The 17,844-nt window shown below is 42.5% G+C and overlaps 1 protein-coding gene and 1 long non-coding RNA gene across 3 annotated transcripts in view; both read right to left on the bottom strand.

Moving 5' to 3' along the window:
• The window catches only part of LOC146889227 (uncharacterized), a 79,839-nt gene extending 66,655 nt beyond the window's left edge, over positions 1–13,184 (bottom strand). The window contains exons 1-3 of one of the 2 annotated variants that reach the window (XM_087903216.1): positions 9,602–13,184; positions 9,213–9,263; positions 8,660–8,781 (exon numbers count right to left, since the gene is read on the bottom strand). In XM_087903216.1, coding sequence (XP_087759342.1) covers positions 8,660–8,731 — 72 coding nt within the window. In that variant the 5' untranslated portion in view covers positions 8,732–8,781; positions 9,213–9,263; positions 9,602–13,184. Of the gene's footprint in view, positions 1–8,659; positions 8,782–9,212 lie in introns of both variants that reach the window. The other variant, XM_087903215.1, reaches the window with a different exon arrangement.
• A 1,223-nt stretch (positions 13,185–14,407) lies between these two features.
• Positions 14,408–17,558, bottom strand: LOC146889226 (uncharacterized). The gene is made up of 3 exons (XR_015000267.2): positions 17,472–17,558; positions 15,676–15,729; positions 14,408–15,054 (listed from the first exon to the last, which is right to left on the bottom strand). It is a non-coding gene; the product is annotated as an uncharacterized LOC146889226 (long non-coding RNA).
• Positions 17,559–17,844: the final 286 nt, after the last annotated feature.

Below are 17,844 nucleotides of genomic sequence, written 5' to 3' on the forward strand. Positions count from 1 at the left end.
ATGGTATGTACTCACTCATAAGTGAATTCTAGCCATAATTAAAGGTCTTTGAGCCTATAATTCGTGAACCTAGAGAAGGTAAATAAGAAGGCAAACCTGAAGAAAATCATATAGTTATCCTCCTGGATATTGGAAGTAGACAAGATTGCCAGGCAAACTTGGGTGCACAGGGCGGGGGTGGAAGTAAGGGGAGATGGTTAGAAGGGAGAGGGGAAGGATTGGGGATGGCTTGGGGGAATGGGAGGAGGGAGGGAGGAAGGATGGATATGGGAGCAGGGAGGTATATATCTCAACTAAGGGAGCCATATTAGGGTCTACAAGAGACTTGATTCTGGAGGGGTTCCCAGGCCTAAGGAGAGGTCCCCAGATTGTTCCCTGGGCAGCAGAGGAGAGGGAGGTATATATCTCAACTAAGGGAGCCATTTTAGGGTTGGAAAGAGACTTGTTTCTGGAGGGGTTCCCAGGCCTAAGGAAAGGTCCCCAGATTGTTCCCTGGGCAGCAGAGGAGAGGGTGCCTGAACTGGCCTTGGCCCATAACCATACTGGTGAATACTTTGCATATCACCATAGAACCTTCTTCTGGCGATGGATGGAGATAGAGACAGAGACACACATTGGAACACTGGACTTAACTCCCTAGGTCCAAATGAGAAGCAGAATGAGTGAGAACGTGAACAAGGAAGACAGGATCAGAGGGAGCCTTCATCCGACGATGGATGGAGATAAAGACGGAGACCCACATTGGAGCACTGGACTGAGCCCCCAAGGTCCAAATGAGGAGCAGAAGGAGGGTGAACATGAAAAAGGAAGTCAGGACCGCATGGGGTGTGTTCACCCACTGATACAAGGGGACTGATCTAATGAGAGCTCACCAAGGCCAGCTGGACTGGGACTGAACGAGCATGTGATCAAACCGGATTCTCTGAATGTGGCTGACATGGGGGCTGACTGAGAAGCCATTGACAATGGCACTCGGTCTTGTTTCTTCTACATGCACTGGCTTTTTGGTGGTGTGGGAGAATTGTCTCTATTCTGTCAATCATATTTTAATAAGACGCTGATTGGCCAGGCAGGCAGTATAGGTGGGAAAGCCAGACAGGAAGTAGGGGTGGAGCAAAGAGACTGGGAGTATTCTGGGAAGCAGGAAACTCCCTAGCCATTCCTGTGCAGACCACTGAAGAGGCAACATGTAAGCTGTCACACTGAGAAAGGTACTGAGCCCATGTGGCTAACATAGATAAGGATAATGGGGTAAAATATGTTATAAGAGCTAATAAGAAGCCTGACCTAATGGGCTAATCAGCTTTCTAACTTATAGAGATCTCTGTGAGATTGATTTTCTCTTGGACTTGCCGGCTGTGGAGTACTGAGTGGGAACAGATACCCCAACAAGCTGGCCCGTCATACTACATCTGGCGCCCAGATGTGGATAACTGAATCCACAGAAAGCTTGAGAAAGCTTGGGAAAGAATAGAGTAAAGCATGTTTTGTTGGTAGCAGCAATTTCTCGGGTCTGCTCTGCTTGCTAGAGGCAAGCAAATGTTCTCATCTAAGAGAGGCTTCCTGACTCAGCTTTAGCTGCAAAATCCTGCAGCTCTTTTAAGAGGTCCTGCCACAAAACACTTAAACGGTATTGATGAAAGGGTAAACGCATGCTTTTGGGGTTTTCAGCAGTAGCAGGAAAAAAGCTGTGCTGTTTTAAAATGCCGACTTTCTGGGCTGTCCTGCCAGGGCAAACTCTGACTCTTTCAGGCAGGCAGTCAGACTGAGTGTGGTCTGTGAGCAGAATGCTGCAGCTTGCTTGCTGGCAAGGACCTTGAAACGCCATAGAGTTGTGGCAGTGAACACAGCTCTGGCTGGTACCTCAGCCACAAGGTTGGAAAGCTAAGGAATGGGCTAATTCCAGCCGTAAAAGCCACAGTTTTAGTCCTCTCCTTAAAGACTCATGTGGTCAGAAAAAGAGAGATATACAGTAAAGAGAGATTCAAAGACGAAGAAAACCTCTAAATGGTTTACAATGTGTTAAAAATATGCAGGTTAAAAGTTAAAGTTCTTAGAAGTAAAAAAGAAAAAAAGGGAGTAGTTGCGTGTGGTGGTACACATCTTTAATCCCAATGCCTGGGAGGCAGAGGCATATTGACCTCTGTGACTTCAAGGGGTAGAGGTAGATTGACCTCTGTGACTTTAAGGTGTGGTAGCACACACCTTCAATCCCAATGCCTAGGAGGCAGAGACAGACAGATCTCTGTGAGTTCAAGGTGTGGCAGCACACACCTTTAATCCCAGCATTTGGGAGGCAGAGACAAGTGGATCTCTGTGAGTTCAAAGACAGCCTGGTCTACAGAGTTATTCCAGGACAAAGATATATACAGAGAACCTGTCTCAAAAAGCCAAAAGTTAAAAGAAAAAATAAAAGAAATAGAGGTTGAAATAAAGCTGCATAAAGATGGAAAATACACAGAGAATCTTGATACTGTATGCTATTATTCTCTCTTTGAATTGTTTGAATGCTGAGGAAGGAGCAATAGCTGCTAAAAGACTTTTGTTTATAAATGCTGCTGAACTAACCCAAAATAGGTATTTTGAAAATACCTTGGCTTCAAAATTGAAGTCAAAAGGTATGTTACTTTGGAGAAGAGATTTTGCTTTTGTTTCCACAAAAAATGAGAGGCTGTGGATTTATTCAGAGTTAAGAAAAATCATCTTTGACCAAGGGAGGCCACCTGAAAAATCTCCGACAGGAATAGATGGCCCAGATGTCTGAGTTCTACATCCAGAACAGATTCAAAACTGCTGCCTGAGATGATCAAGACTCACAGGATACACCAGTCAGGACTTGATTATAACTCTAAATTTTCTTTAGGTTCCCATAAGATCATCAATGCCCTCAACCAGCAGGAAGTAGCCTGAAATACTACGCCCACATTCCCAACAAATGGACTATGGGTATTTTCCTTTGTTTAAAAAAAAAGAGGGAAATGGTGTGGGAGAATTGTCTCTATTCTGTCAATCATATTTTAATAAAACCCTGGTTGGCCAGGCAGGCAGTATAGGCGGGAAAGCCAGACAGGAAGTAGGGGTGGAGCAAAGAGACTGGGAGTATTCTGGGAAGCAGGAAACTCCCTAGCCATTCCTGTGCAGACCACCGAAGAGGCAACATGTAAGCTGTCACACTGAGAAAGGTACTGAGCCATGTGGCTAACGTAGATAAGGATAATGGGTTAAGATAAGTCATAAGAACTAATAAGAAGCCTGATCTAAAGAGCCAATCAGTTTATACCCTTATGGAGTCTTGTGTGTGATTTTCTTTGGGATTTGCCGGCTGTGGGGTACTGGGCAGGACAGAAACCCCAACAATCTGGCCCCCTCATATTAACATAAGTTATAAGAGCTAATAAGAAGCTTGACCTAATGGGCCAATCAGCTTTATAACTTATAGAGATCTCTGTGAGATTGATTTTCTCTTGGACTTGCTGGTTGTGGGGTACCGGGCGGGAACAGATACCCCAACAAGCCGGCCCGTCATACTACATTTTGGGATCCTGGTTTGTTTGCATGCTCACCTTCCTGGACCTGGAGGGAGGGGGGAGGAACTTGGACTTCCCACAGGGTAGGAAGGCCTGACTGCTCTTGGGATTGGAGAGGAGGAGGAGAGGGAGTGGGTGGAGAGGGAGGGTATTGGGAGGAGGGGAGGAAGTGGAAATTCTTATAAATAAATAAATAAGGAAAAAAAAAGAATCAGTAAATAAGAAGCCTGAGATAATGGGCCAATCAGTTTATAACCAATGTGGACCTCGTATGATTCTTTGGGACTTAATGGCTGTAGGGCAGGGTGGGACAGAAAACCTTGGTCAACATGTCTTTGTGAGTTTGATGCCTGCAGAAGCCAGAAGAGGGTGTCAGATCTCCTGAGACTGGAGTTATAGACAGTTGTGAACTATTATGGAGGTGCTAGGAATCAAACGCTCCAGAAGAACAGCCAGTGTTCTTAAACACTAAAGCATTTCTCCATACCTCTACACCCAACTCCTCTTTTGCCTCCCATCTCCAGTGGAGGACTTCCTCACTATACATAGCTATTATGTAAATAAATTTATTTATACACTTTTGAGGTCTCTTATTTGAGGTAGGCCAACTGAAAGGGTTCTCAATAACCACACCCAAAGTCCTGAAAATGATGTCAAAATTCTTTAACTGCCAGTTAGAGTTAACTCTTAGAAATGGTGAGATCAGGAGATGGGAGTTGGCTAGGTAATTTAGGGGCAAGGACCTTCAAAGGAACAATTCTAGGAATGTTTTTGGTTCCCCAGGCAAAATTGTTTTGTTATCTTGAGCTGGACTTACAGGTGTCTGTGAGCCACCTGACATGTGTGTTGGGAACCTAATTTGTGTCTTGTTCAAGAGCAGCAAGCATATTCAGTCCCCATTATGACTTGCTTTGCAAGGTGTTTTTGTTTGTTTGTTTGTTTTTTGTGCTGCTTTTCTGCATGATTAGTGCACTGACTGTCCTGGGTAGTTTTATGTCAACTTGACACAAGCTAAAGTCATCTAGAGGAGGGAACTGAAAGGCATTTTCTTAATGACTGATAGGCCAAGTGCCTAGCCCACTGTGTTGTGCCACCTTTGGGCTGGGGGTCCTGGGTTCTATAAGAGAGCAGGCTGAGCAGCAAGCAAGTAAGCAGCACCCCTCCACACCCCTCTGTATCAGCTCCTGCCTCCAGGCTCCTACCCTGACTTCTTTTATGTATGGAGTATGATATGGAAGTGTAAGCCAGATAAAATAAACCACTCTTTCTTTCTTTTGGTCATGGTGTTTCCTCATAGGAATAGAAACCAGCATGTTCTGAATCCTAGACCTATTTTTTAAAGTGCTATTGAAAATGTGTTAAGTATCATACCAAAGAGATGGAGCACAGAAGTACATACAGAGCCTATAATATTGCAGGAAATAGTGAAGAATGTTGCATGGCATTGAGAATGTTGTCATGTTAAATGAGCAAATGAGACAGACCTCGAGTAACCTGTGATAGAAATTCTGACAGCGGTGGGGCACTTCTCTCCAACAGTTTAATATAGAGGAGGGAATTGTGCTTGTTATGGAGGAGGTGCCAGGTCAGAGATCGCCTGAGCCAAACATGGAGGCAGAGGCCTCTAATCCCAGAATGTGGGATGTTGAAATGGGAGTTGAAGGCAGGCATGGGAAACAAAGCAGTCTAGCTTGATGGCAGATGTATATGATCCCAACTCTTGAGCTGGCATAAGAGCTGAGGAAGCCTATCGGAGGGGGAGGGGCACTCAAAGGGATGGAGTGGAGCCAATAAAAAAAAATTGTTTCAAAAGTTTATAACAAAACCTAATTCTGTCTATACTAATTGGAAAAGGCATTTGCCTGGATCAGGCAAATGGTATGGCAGTTACAGCACTTGCCACACAAGCCTAACCACCTGAGTTTGAGAACCAAACCCTTACAAGGGTAGAAGGAGAAAACTAACACTGGAGAATAGTCCTGACCACACAAATGCCATGTTGTGTGCACAAACACACCACACCATCCTCATACAATCCTAATAAGTATAATTTAAAATTTAAAAAAATATGAATTAAGAAGAAAAAGGGGTCTTTGGATTATATGATGCTCTCCAGGCTTAAAGCAACTGCTTCCTTTTCTGGTCTTCACTGACTGAATGAAGCTGACTACTATGGGAAACAAAAGTAAAGTCCCCTATAAAAATATTTCACTTCTGGTAAGAAGAGACCTGAAGTATGATGAATGTAGGCCTCGGTTCCATCTGGGGGCGGGGACTAAAAATGAAATACTGTTGAATTCTGAGTGATTGGACAAAACTTGACCACAGTCATATTTTCTGGTGTCTCTGTCTCCAGGTGGCACTTCCCCCACCCCCTCCAGATATGAAAGGCTGGAGACAAGTGCTAACAATGCACACATTTCTGGAACACTACTGCCATCATGGGTAAAAAAAAAAAAATTCAAAATTCCTGGCACCATTAAGCCGCTTTCCCATGATTCCTAGCAATAGTAGAGGAACTACCGGAGCTTCTTTTAAGATCCTATGAGAGATACAGATTGCTGTGTTTTCTTGTTTCAGACCTAGAGAGTGGGGCCCCTAGAGTGGATTAGCTGCTGCAGAGACACAGTGGCACAGGACGTTGTGTGGTAGGACCTGCGGTCTTCCCATTGTGAACAAATCCCAAGGAATCCTGTTCTACACTAGTGCAGGTGCTCTGGAGCCCTTGTTTCTTGTTCCAGTTCCTTGGGACAAGGAATAGAGGGCTTCCATTTGATTGCCACTATCCTAAGCACTTTAATCTGTCCATGTCTTGTGAGTGCAATGCACAGAGCTGCTGCTAAAGAAATTTCATACGTTTGCCTGCTAGAGCTGAAATTAGCAACCCACACATGAAGCAGTTTGAGACCACAGATCTAGAGCAGACCAACAGTCACCAGAGCTTGCTCTTCGCTTTTCCATAGGAAAGCTTTTTAGAAAGATTCAACTCATTGCTTTTTTATTTGAGGTATGCATGTGTGTCAGGGTGTTGTTTATTATGTGCACATATGTGGCTATGTGCAGGTGTGTGCAAGTGCCCACAGAAGCCAGAACAGGGCACTGGATCCTCTGGAGCTGGAGTTAGAGGCAGTTGTGAGTTGCTGTATATGGGTGCCAAGAACTGAATTCAGGATCACATCCTCTGAAAGAGCAGTACACATTCTTAATGGCTCTCCAGTTCCTCTTCCCCTTTAAGCTTCCCTTTCTTTTTACACCTGCTAGTAGCTAGATACTCTGGGAAGGTTACTGTCACCACTATCCTTCCATTTCCTACTCCTGAAATCAGGAAAGCTATGCACTTGGTCTGGCCCCTGGGTCACTTAACATCAAGACACTGTGGTGGTACTTGACTGAAGATGGGTGTGTGCCAGCTAAATCCATATTTCTGCTCTTGATTAAGGCATTGTATTTGTGCAGCTCATTTAAAAATGTAATGTATAATTAAGAAATACAGGTTAATAGCTTGTTATCTATAATAGTCAAGTTTGTAGTCATGTTAGTTAAGTTTTCAGAGACCTTTAGAATATGGCACTGAAAATGTTTTAAGAACTTAGGACTTTTCATGACATGAGACACATCTGTTTCTGGCAACACCAATCTACTTCAAGAGGAAGATGGGCATTGAAGAGGCTCCTTATGGAGTTTGTTAGTCATTTGGGCAAGAAGCTGCTCTTGCCTGAACTGCTTGACTGGACTTTCATGACCCACAGAAAAATGACTGCTGAAGTTGCCTAAAGAAGGTAAGAAAGTCCTTTGGGGTTCCTGCTTCACGAAAGAGTCTGCCAGACATTCTGTGGGATACAGAAAAACTGCCAATATAGGTGAAGCTGTCTTTGAAATTTCCTGCTTTATAGAAAAGTCTGCCAGATACTATGGGCCAGTAGACTGAATGTGGGTGCCGTAATATTACAGAAGAACTTTGGGTGACTGTCCAGACAGTGAGAGGTCCCTGTGAATTCTAGAGTTTTGGGAGTTGCTTACAATGCACTTCCTGATTACTTAGGTAATATTATATCCTTCTGGAGTCTTTGATGGGGTTGAAGAATACACAGTTATAGTTTTCCTTAGTAATGATAAAAGATAAAGTAGATATAAATATTATAACTATAATTCTTGCTTGTTACCTGTTTTGTTATATGGAATTTTACTGTTAAAGTTAAAACCTTCCTTTTCATTTAAACAGAAAAGGGGAAATGGTGTGGGAAGTCCTTCTGTATATGTGTTTTTTTTATTGGTTAACGAATAAAGCTGTTTTGGCCAGTGGTTTTGCAGAATAGAAGGAGAGAGTAGGTGGAATAAGGAGAAGCCATGTGGAGAAAGATGCGGGCTGCCAGATGGAACCTTGCCAGTAGGCCACAAGCCTCATGGTAAAATATAAAATAATGGGAATGGGTTAATTTAAGATATAAGAGCTAGCCAGTAAGAAGCTAAAAATATAGAAGCCTCTGCTAACACTTGACTCCAGTCTGTTGGCAGAGAAAAGAATGGGGAGGCCAGACTTGGTTCTGGGCCTATTTGATCCTACCCAGACCCAGAATTCCCTGCTGCTATGGCCAACAGGAAGAAAAATTCTTGGCTAAGGAAATTACCATTATTATTATTTCATACATTACATCCTGATCACAGTTTCTCCTTCCTTCACTTCTCCCAGTTCAGTCCCCCACCTCCCTCTCCCCTCTATGTATGCTTCCCTCTTACCCTCTGTTTGCCTTCAGAAAAGAAAAGATCTTCCAGGGATATCAACTAAACATGGCATAATAAGTTACAGTAAGACTAGGCACAAGGAATTTATAAAACTATCACCACATAATGCAGTATTGTCTGAGAAAAGCTAAGGGGCTTTATGCGCAGGCACTTTGTTCCCACCCTTCCAATTTAAAAACAAACAAACAAACAAACAAATACAAACAAACAAAACCAAATTGCCATTGGTAGTTACCCAGACTCCAGTAACTGGCTACCTTGTCTTTTCACTTCCACTCTTAGGATTTAGGTTTTGGTTTCTGTTTGACAGTAATGGTAGATATCCTGGACAACGGCACCACAGGAAAAGGGAAAACTAAACCAAGGCAAGTGAGCTTTAAAGCACTAACCTCCATCAGGTGCCTTACTGTTTTAATGAAATCAAGAGCTCCTTCATTTGCCCCTTCTTTAGCCAGCAGCATTCTCTCTCCAGAGCTTTCTCATTATACCTCATTGTCTTCTGAATGCAGGCCTAGAAAGGAAAAGAAAATGCTCACATCTCAGGGCATGGAGAACAGGAAATCACTCGCAACTCGATTCTCATCCAGGTTCAGTTTGCTAGTTCCTTGGGCATCCTATTCTATACCTGACCTTGACACTAGGCCTTATATGCTTGGCGGGAAGCGGACATCCAAGGTAACTGAAAGCTACACAATGCCCTGTTTTGAGTGGTACATGTCTTGGGGAAATCACACAATTTTAACTTATGGTTTCATGATTTAACATTGAAGCACATTTAAATATTTTTCCATATTACATAATCTGTTTCCTATGGCTTTTGCTTATGACTTTTCCATTGTTTCTCGTTGGTACTTAAGACTATTCTGCAAAGGATTCAGAAACTAGCCATGTGCTAATTAAGAAAAAAGAACTTTCAAGAAACTTTGTATGAAACAGCAATACCTTTTGCATATTTGTTCTCACTCTTTGAGGATGGCCTTAATCCAGAATTCTCTGTAAACAGGGAAGTACCACAGTAAATTTGCAGTGAAATTGGACTTTTTTACATCCAGCTTGTCACAAATGACACTTTTCTGCTCTGATTATGAGAAATTTTTGGCAATGTAAAAGAAATGCAAGATCTGAATGTCAGAAAATAAGATACTTGGAATTATCTAATTTATTAACCCCATTTTTGACAAAAACTCCAGTTCTCAAAATATTCTTACTACAAACCTCTATTAATTGGAATAGCAAGATGGTTCAGTGAGTAAGTCACTGGGCACCATCCTTGACAACCTGAGTTCAAGCCCCGGGAACCACATGGTGGAAGGAGAGAACCAACTTCTTACCTCCATATTAGAGCTGTGGGACTCCCACTCCCACAAACATAAACATTCAATAAGTAAACGTAGGGAGCTAGGGAGGTGATTCAGTGGTTACGAGCATTTGCTGCTCTTCCAAAGGAATCAAGTTTGGGTCTCAGCACCCACAACCCTCTGTTACTCCAGTTTCGGGACATCTGGTATTCTCTTCTGACTTCCACAGGTACCAGGCATGCACATGGTGCAGACAGACAGATATGCAGGCAAAACATCCATATACAAAAAAAAAATAGTTTAAAAAATTAAAAACTTTAAGTAAATGTAAGAAAAGTAGGAAAATTCTATTCATCTATAGAAAACATACTTACATAAATAGTTTCATGCTTGTACATAAAACACAAATTATTTTCAACATCCTTAGTCATCAGAGAAATGCAAATCAAAACAACTCTGAGATCCCATCTTACACCTGTAAGAATGGCCAAGATCAAAAACACTGATGACAACTTATGCTGGAGAGGTGGTGGGGATAGGAGAACACTTCTGCATTGCTTGTGGGAATGCAAGTTGGTACAGCCCCTTTGGATGTTGTGTGGCAGTTTCTCAGAAAATTAGGAAACAACCTTCCTCAAGACCCAGTAATACCACTTTTGGATATATATCCAAAGGATGCTCAATCGTGCCACAAGGACATGTGCTTAACCATGTTCATAGCAGCTTTGTTTCTCAGAGCCAGAACCTGGAAACAACCTAAATGCCCCTCAACTGAAGAAAGGATAAGGAAAATGTGGTACATTTACACAATGGAGCACTACACAGCAGAAAAAATAATGCTATCTTGAAGTTTGCAGGAAAATGGATGGAGCTAGAAAACATTATTTTGAGTGAGGTAACCCAGACACAGAAAGACAATTATCACATGTGCTCACTCATAAGTGGTTTTTAAACATAAAGCAAAGAAAACCAGCCTATAATCCACAATCCCAGAGAACTTAGGCACCAATGAGGACATTAAGAGAGACTTACACAGATCTATCTAATCTACAAGGAAAGTAGAAAAAGACAAGATCTCCTGAGTAAATTGGGAGCATGGGGACCTCAGTGGAGAGTTGAAGGGGGGGGGGAGCGGAGAGGCAGGGAGGGGAGCAGCGAAAAATGTAGAGCTCAATAAATATCAATTAAAAAAAGGATGACCAGGGGCTGGAGAGATGGCTCAGTGGTTAAGAGCACCGTCTGCTCTTCCAGAGGTCCTGAGTTCAATTCCCAGCAACCGCATGGTGGCTCACAACCATCTGTAATGAGATCTGGTGCCCTCTTCTGGCCTGCAGGCATACATGCAGACCAAATACCGAGAATACTGCATACATAATAAATAAATAAATCTTAATAAAAAAATAAAATTAAAAAATTTAAAAAAGGGATGACCAGAATAAAGCTGTATATGACCTAAAAAACCCCACAAATTATTATATAATGTACAATGTAAATTCACATGCAATACATATTTATACTATAGAAAGTCAAGACTTTTTAATTCTTAAATCTGGATCATAAGTTTTGTTTTAGTTGGGCAGTGGTGGCACATGACTTTAAATCCAGTACTCGGAAGGCAGAGGCAGGCGGGTCTCTATGAATTCAAGACCAGCCTGATCTACAGAATGAGTTTCAGGATAGTCAAGGCTACACAGGGAAACCCTGCCAAAAAACAAAACAAAACAAAAACAAAAAAGTCTCAATATTATTCTTTTAGACATGTCATAGTACTTGTGAATGATTTTAAGGCAGGAAAATTAGATTTCTAGCAAGTTCAAGTTCAGCTGGAGCTATGAGCAAGAGACCATGCCCTATCCACCTCTCAAAGAAGGAAAATCTATCTTCAAAAACAAAATTTAAAAAATAATGGTTGAGTCAGGTAGTGGTGGCGCATGCCTTTAATACCAGCACTTGGGAGGAAGAGGCAGGCAGATTTGTGAATTCGAGGCCAGCCTGGTCTATAAGAGCTAGTTCCAGGACAGGCTCCAAAGCTACAGAGAAACCCTGTCTCGAAAAAAACCAATAAATAAATAAATAAATAAATAAATAAACTAACAAATAAGTAAACAAATAAATAAATAAATAATGGTTGAAACTGTCATCTCCCAATTCAGTTACCCAACTGTGTACCCTGGGAAAGCTTTAATAAGATTGATGCATTCACATTATTCCCATGCTCGTATAGCTTTCCAGGAACATCTATCTCTCTTTAAATAGAAATCAACACAAGCATAAATTTCTAGCCAAGTATAGTGCCTCAGTTCAGTAGTCCCAGTCTGAGGAGGCAGAAACAGGACTGCAGCAATCTTAAGGCCAGTCAGATCTCCATAGACACTTTCAGGTCAGCTAGAGCTACATAGTGAGACTCTGTCTCAAACAAATATAAATATGCTTACTAGAAATGTCCCTTTTCATATACATACACTAATAGAGACAATGCTAAGAAAACACAGCTTGACCTGTGCCTTTTATAAGTTCATGGACTCTGGATCAACAGTTAGGGAGCCTCCATGGAACTAAGTTAGTCCCTCTGTATTTGTGTGAGTTGTATAGCTTGGTCTCTTGGTAAGGGACCTAGCAGTGAGATCAGGACCTGTTCTTGGCACTTAGCTGGCTTTTGGAGACCTGTTCCCCATGCTGGATTACCTTGCCCAGGCTTAATGCAAGGGGAGAGCTTGGTCCTGCCTCAGCTTGGTGTCCCATGCTTTGCTAAAGCCCATGGGAGGCCTGTCCCTTTCTGAATGGAGATGGAGAAGAGAAAATAGGGGGACTTGGGTGAGAAGAGGGAGGGGAAATGGTGGTTGGTATGTAATAAATGAAATAATACTATTTAAATAGAAAAACATAGCTTGAAAAATGTGAACATGCATATGGACATACATCTACACACATTTCTTATTAAAACTAACTGCACGCAATCGTCACTTTAGTCTTCATCAGTACCTCACACAACTGGCACATATTCATATCAGTAATATATTTTCCTGTGGTTGAAACTTTACTTGTTAAGTCTCTAAAGAAAATGGTAAGGTATGCGGTAAGCAAAGCCCAGTGAGAAGAAATACCAATTTAAAACATCATGTACCATGTATCATAATCTTTTCCTTATACACATATATTTCATTTATATGAATGTCTTCTTCCCATTTCGAGATGAACAACATACATTATTCATTTTGATGGTACTCTAAATAGACTTTGTTTCTCTACTCCTCTATCATGATAAGGCATGTGAAGTCACGATTCTTTTCTTCAAACCACTGAGTGCTGGGAATACCATATGGCTTTTGGTACTGGTTTTTAGACACATCTACTCCGCTAGAAGACATAACCAGGTTCCAGACCTCTGGGTGTACTTGAGACCCCAAACCGTGCTGTAATGGTTCACCTTGGATTTTTCAGACACAATGACATTACATAAAGACCTTCTAAATCTTGGTGCAAGGGACAGGAATAGGAGCAGGAAATAAGAATTCTTAAAAATATGTACTTATCTGAGTATTTTCACACAGGTACCACCTAATGGTCACACATCAGGACTTCCAGCCCGCAAGGGTCCATTCTAAGTTCCTCAGAGAGTGGCATTCTAGGATAGAATCAAAAGTTTTTTTTTAATGTTTTTTTATTAAAAATTTCCACCTCTCCCTTCCTCTCATTCCCTTCCCTCCTCCCCCTCCCTCTCCAGTTCAAAAAGCAGTCAGGGTTCCCTGCCCCGTGGGAAGTCCAAGGTCCTACCCCCTCCATCCAGGTCTAGGAAGCTGAGCATCCAAACAGACTAGGTTCCCACAATGCCAGTACATGCAGTAGAATCAAAACTCAGTGCCATTGTCCTTGGCTTCTCAGTCAGCCCTCATTGTCAGCCACATTCAGAGAGTCCAGTTTGATCACATGCTGCATCAGTCCCAGTCCAGCTGGCCATGGTGAGCTCCCATTAGATCTGTCCCACTCTCTCAGTGGGTGGGCACACCCCTCGTGGTCCTGACTTCCTTGCTCATGTTCTTCCTCCTTCTGCTCCTCATTTGGACCTTGGGAGCTCAGTCCAGTGCTCCAATGTGGGTCTCTGTCTCTATCTCCATGCATCGCCAGATGAAGGTTCTATGGTGATAAGCAAGATATTCATCAGTGTGGCTATAGGACAGGGCCGGTTCAGGCACCCTCTCTTTGGACACCTGGGAACCCCTCTAGAGTCAAGTCTCTTGCCAACCCTAAAATGACTCCCATAATTAAGATATCTACTTCCCTGCTTCCATATCCATCATTCTCCATCCCAACCACCCCATTCCCCCAAGCTCTCCCCATCCTTCCCTTCTCCCTTCTCTCTACCCTGTCCCCTTACCCCTACCCCACCCCCAAGTTCCCAATTTTTTGAATATGGTATGTACTCGCTCATTAGTGGATTCTAGTCATAAATAAAGGACATTGAGCCTATAATTCGGGATCCTAGAGAAGCTAAATAAGAAGGTGAACCCAAAGAATCAAATGTTTAGATCAAAATGTAGCTAAAGAAATTTAAAATGCAAATCAGAGGGCTTGTAGATATGAGAAGACTCCCAAGGACATAAACCTCGAGCAAGCTCTGCACCCATGCGGACGGAGTTGTGGGTGTGGCCAAAAACCTAGGGATTGCCTTCTCCCAAGGGAACATCCCAAGATGCCCAGGAAGCCGTAGGGTACAAAAGTGCTGCCGTAAGGCATGGCGATAATTGCAAAACTGTCGCGCCGCAAAGCGAGGAACGTTCCAGTAATAGGACAAACATATACGTGGACCACAGAATTCATTGGAATCCATGCTGCAGAAAATTATAATGGTTCTGGTTCCGTTTATTTAAGGTAAGAGCTTCCCTATGGGATGTTTTTCTTGTTTTCTGCTAGTCGGAAAGAGTTCCCTCTAAGTCCTTCCTTCTTTAGGTGGTGGTTCTCGACAGTAGAATCAATTTCCAGGTTCTTAGGGCCTGGGTCTTTGGAGAATGCAGGTAGTTCCAACTTAGAGCTTCTTAAAACTCTCTACTTTTCTAATTCTCCCCCACCCCTAGGTCTCATGAAAAGGAATTTCAATGGGCTGTATGGTACAGAACCCATTTCCGCGTGATGGCAGTAGAGTTCTTTCTATGCCTGCTGGAGCACAGCACCCGCCCTTAGCGTCTGAAAAAAAAATCTCATTTGAATACAACCGTGAGAGGAACAATTTCTGCCTCTATATTATCATTCTCCAGGTGGTGATACTCAACAATAGAATCAATTTCCAGGTTCTTAGGGCCTGAGTCTTTGGAGAGTGCTAGGAGATTCATATTAGAGCTTCTTATAATTCTCTACTTTTCTAATATTCCCCCACCCCCAGGTCTCATGAAAAGGAATTTCAATGGGCTGTATGGTACAGAACCCATGTCCGCGTGATGGCAGTAGAGTTCTTTCTATGCTTGCTGGAGCACTGCACCCGCCCTTAGCGTCTGAAAAAAAACAACAACAACAAAACAAACCACAGTTGAATACAAGAGTGCCTGGAGCAATTTCTGCCAGTTTGTCATCCTTCAGGTGGTGGTACAGGAAAATAGAATCCATTTCCAGGTTTTCAGGGCCTGGGTCTTTGGAGAATGCAAATAGTTCCAACTTAAAGCTTCTTAAAATTCTTTACTTTTCTGATTTCCCCTCAACCCTAGGTCTCCTGGGAAGGAAATTTCCATTGCACAGGATGTACAGAACCCATTCCCGCATGATGGCGATAGAGATCAGATCTTTCTATTCCTGCTGGAACACTGCACCCGCCCTTTCTGTCTGGGGGAAAAAAAACCAAAAACCCAAAACTGACCGGAATACAAGAGTGCCAGGTACAATTTCTGCCTCCATATTACCTAACTTACTGGGACCAACTCACAGCTTTGCATTTTTTTTCTCTTGGCTTGTAAAAATGAAATTGTTATTCCCTGTACACGTTTTGTTTCATTCTATGCTGTTCAGAGGGTTAGAGTCCATGGTGGAACAAAGGCATGGATACAAGCACGGCTAAGAGCATATATCTGAGAGTATACAATAGGAATGGCAGGAACCTTTCCAAACCTCCAGTGACATACCTCCTGGCTCGGCTGGCACTGCATTTGTCTTCTGATGTCACGCAGAGTACCTTCCTGTAACAAAGAGGATAGAAGACAGGAATGAGGGCTGTGTAGGACTTCTTCATGTTCAATGAGTTGTGTTTGTGTTGTCTTCAGTAATGGGCCTTGCTGTCAGTTTGAGAAAAGCAGCCTGTTGTCTTGCCAACAGCCACGGTTGTTTGGGTTCCCATTGGGATCCCTTTGGCCAACAACTCATTTAGATGTAACTCAACCCAGTACTGAAAGTTTCATTTGGTGACAAGAGATGGCCAGATGGGACTCTGTTGCACCCATTATCCTCTAGACTATCAGAGACAATAAGAGCTCCTAGCCATAAAGGATTGTTTGGCCCAAGCCTGACTGTTCTTTTCCACTTGCAGAAATAATATGCCCGAGCATGAAAAACAACTCACACTGCTCTTCCCCGTTAAACCACACACCCATGAACAGCTCTAATTTCCTGGTAACTACCCACATATATGTAGATACTGAAGAGTCCAGGCATAAGAAAATAAAAATGTGAAAATAAAGAAATATAAAGTTATAAGTCTAGGAGAATAAGAACAGACTATCAGCAGCTTTCTCAGCAGATCAAGGATCACTCATTCACAGTGAGCTATTTTCTCAGATGCTTGGGAAGCGTAGGTTATTTTACAACTGGCTGTTTTATTTACAAGGCCAGAGTGTCTCTCTACAAATTAAGAGCAGTGTCCTGACCATCCTTAATAAACAGTAGATGTGAACTGAGTTTAACCTTTAGGAGACAGAGATATGTGACCTCTGGGTCAGACACCGTCTCTGTTATGGGAAACTGGCACCACCAGACGAGAGGCATGACTTCAGTTTACACCCGGAGGTACCAGGAGACAGTGGATAAATAAAAAGGTTTAATTAATGAGCTCTGATAATGGAGGTTGTAAAGTATGGCAGTCAATATCTGAAAATTTACCTAAAAATAATGTGAAAGGCTTTTCTTCTAAGTTCTCAGCCCAAGAACCAGTTAATCCTAATTTATTAACCTTCTAGTGTTACAAGCAGCCCCTTTTCTGACGAATTGCTAAAGATATCTGTTTTCTCGCAATTAGTGACTTTCGTTGTAATCTCCCCTAAAACATATTTCATGATGGCTGCCTAATTACTCATTGACACTAGCACTCACTCCCCTCTCTAGGGTCTCCGCTGACCAACCCAAGGGTCAGGGCAAGGTTGTAAAATTCTTTTGTTCAGGGATAATGCCTGGTGCCCCTGCTATAAAAAGTAGGTTCAAAAACCAGCCGTTTGCCACAGCCTAACAAACACCATTTCTGGCTGTGGTCTCAGCTAGCTGATAAGTTTCTGTGCCCCGCGGTGTTTTATTTTTATTTTTTATTTTTAAGTATGCTTCTGGTTTTCCTAGGATCTGGTTTCTGGAATAAAGTTTGCTTCTGGTTTATTAGACTTGGTGGTGTTCTCATCTTTGTGCGACCCCTCTGGACCCAACAGATACATCTTTCCCTCCAGTTCTTCTAAATGCACTCACCTTTTATCACGCCCCTCCCCTTTATAGCAAAGCATTCTCAGGCTGTACATATCTAGTCTGTCTGCTCATTTTCTTACACTTTGAAAGTTCCTAAAATGGACAAAATACTTAAAACAAGCTAAATAGTCAAAATTCAAACTACCTTCAGAGACCTGAAAGCAAGCAAACAAAGAATACCAAAAATGTGGCTAAAAAAATTTAAAACACAAACCAGTGGGCATTTAGATGTAAGAATGACCCCCAAAGACACACAGACCTCTAGCAAGCTCTTCTTGCAAGCGGGTGAGCGGTCTCCGATATCTAGGAATCACCTTTGTCCTGGGAATAGACCAAGATGCCTAGGAAGCCGTATGGCACAAAGGTGTAACCGTAACGCACACCGGTTAATCGCAAAAGTGTCGTACGGCAAAGCGCGCGAGTGAAGTTCGCGTATGTAAAAAGTAAACAGGACTCCAGAGCCTGATGGTTTCAGTGCAGAATTCTACCAGAACTTGAAATAAGAGCGAAATGTGTAGAGATATATGTTATTGTGTTGTGTTGTCTTTTGTGTTCTGGACTGGAGAAAGATTTGACTCTGGGATTTGCTAAGAAAGGTATTTTGACTTTAAAGTACAGGCCTAAGGATTTGA

The sequence above is a fragment of the Myodes glareolus genome, chromosome X (assembly GCF_982192425.1).
Source record: "Myodes glareolus chromosome X, mMyoGla1.1, whole genome shotgun sequence".
NCBI lineage: Eukaryota > Metazoa > Chordata > Mammalia > Rodentia > Cricetidae > Myodes > Myodes glareolus.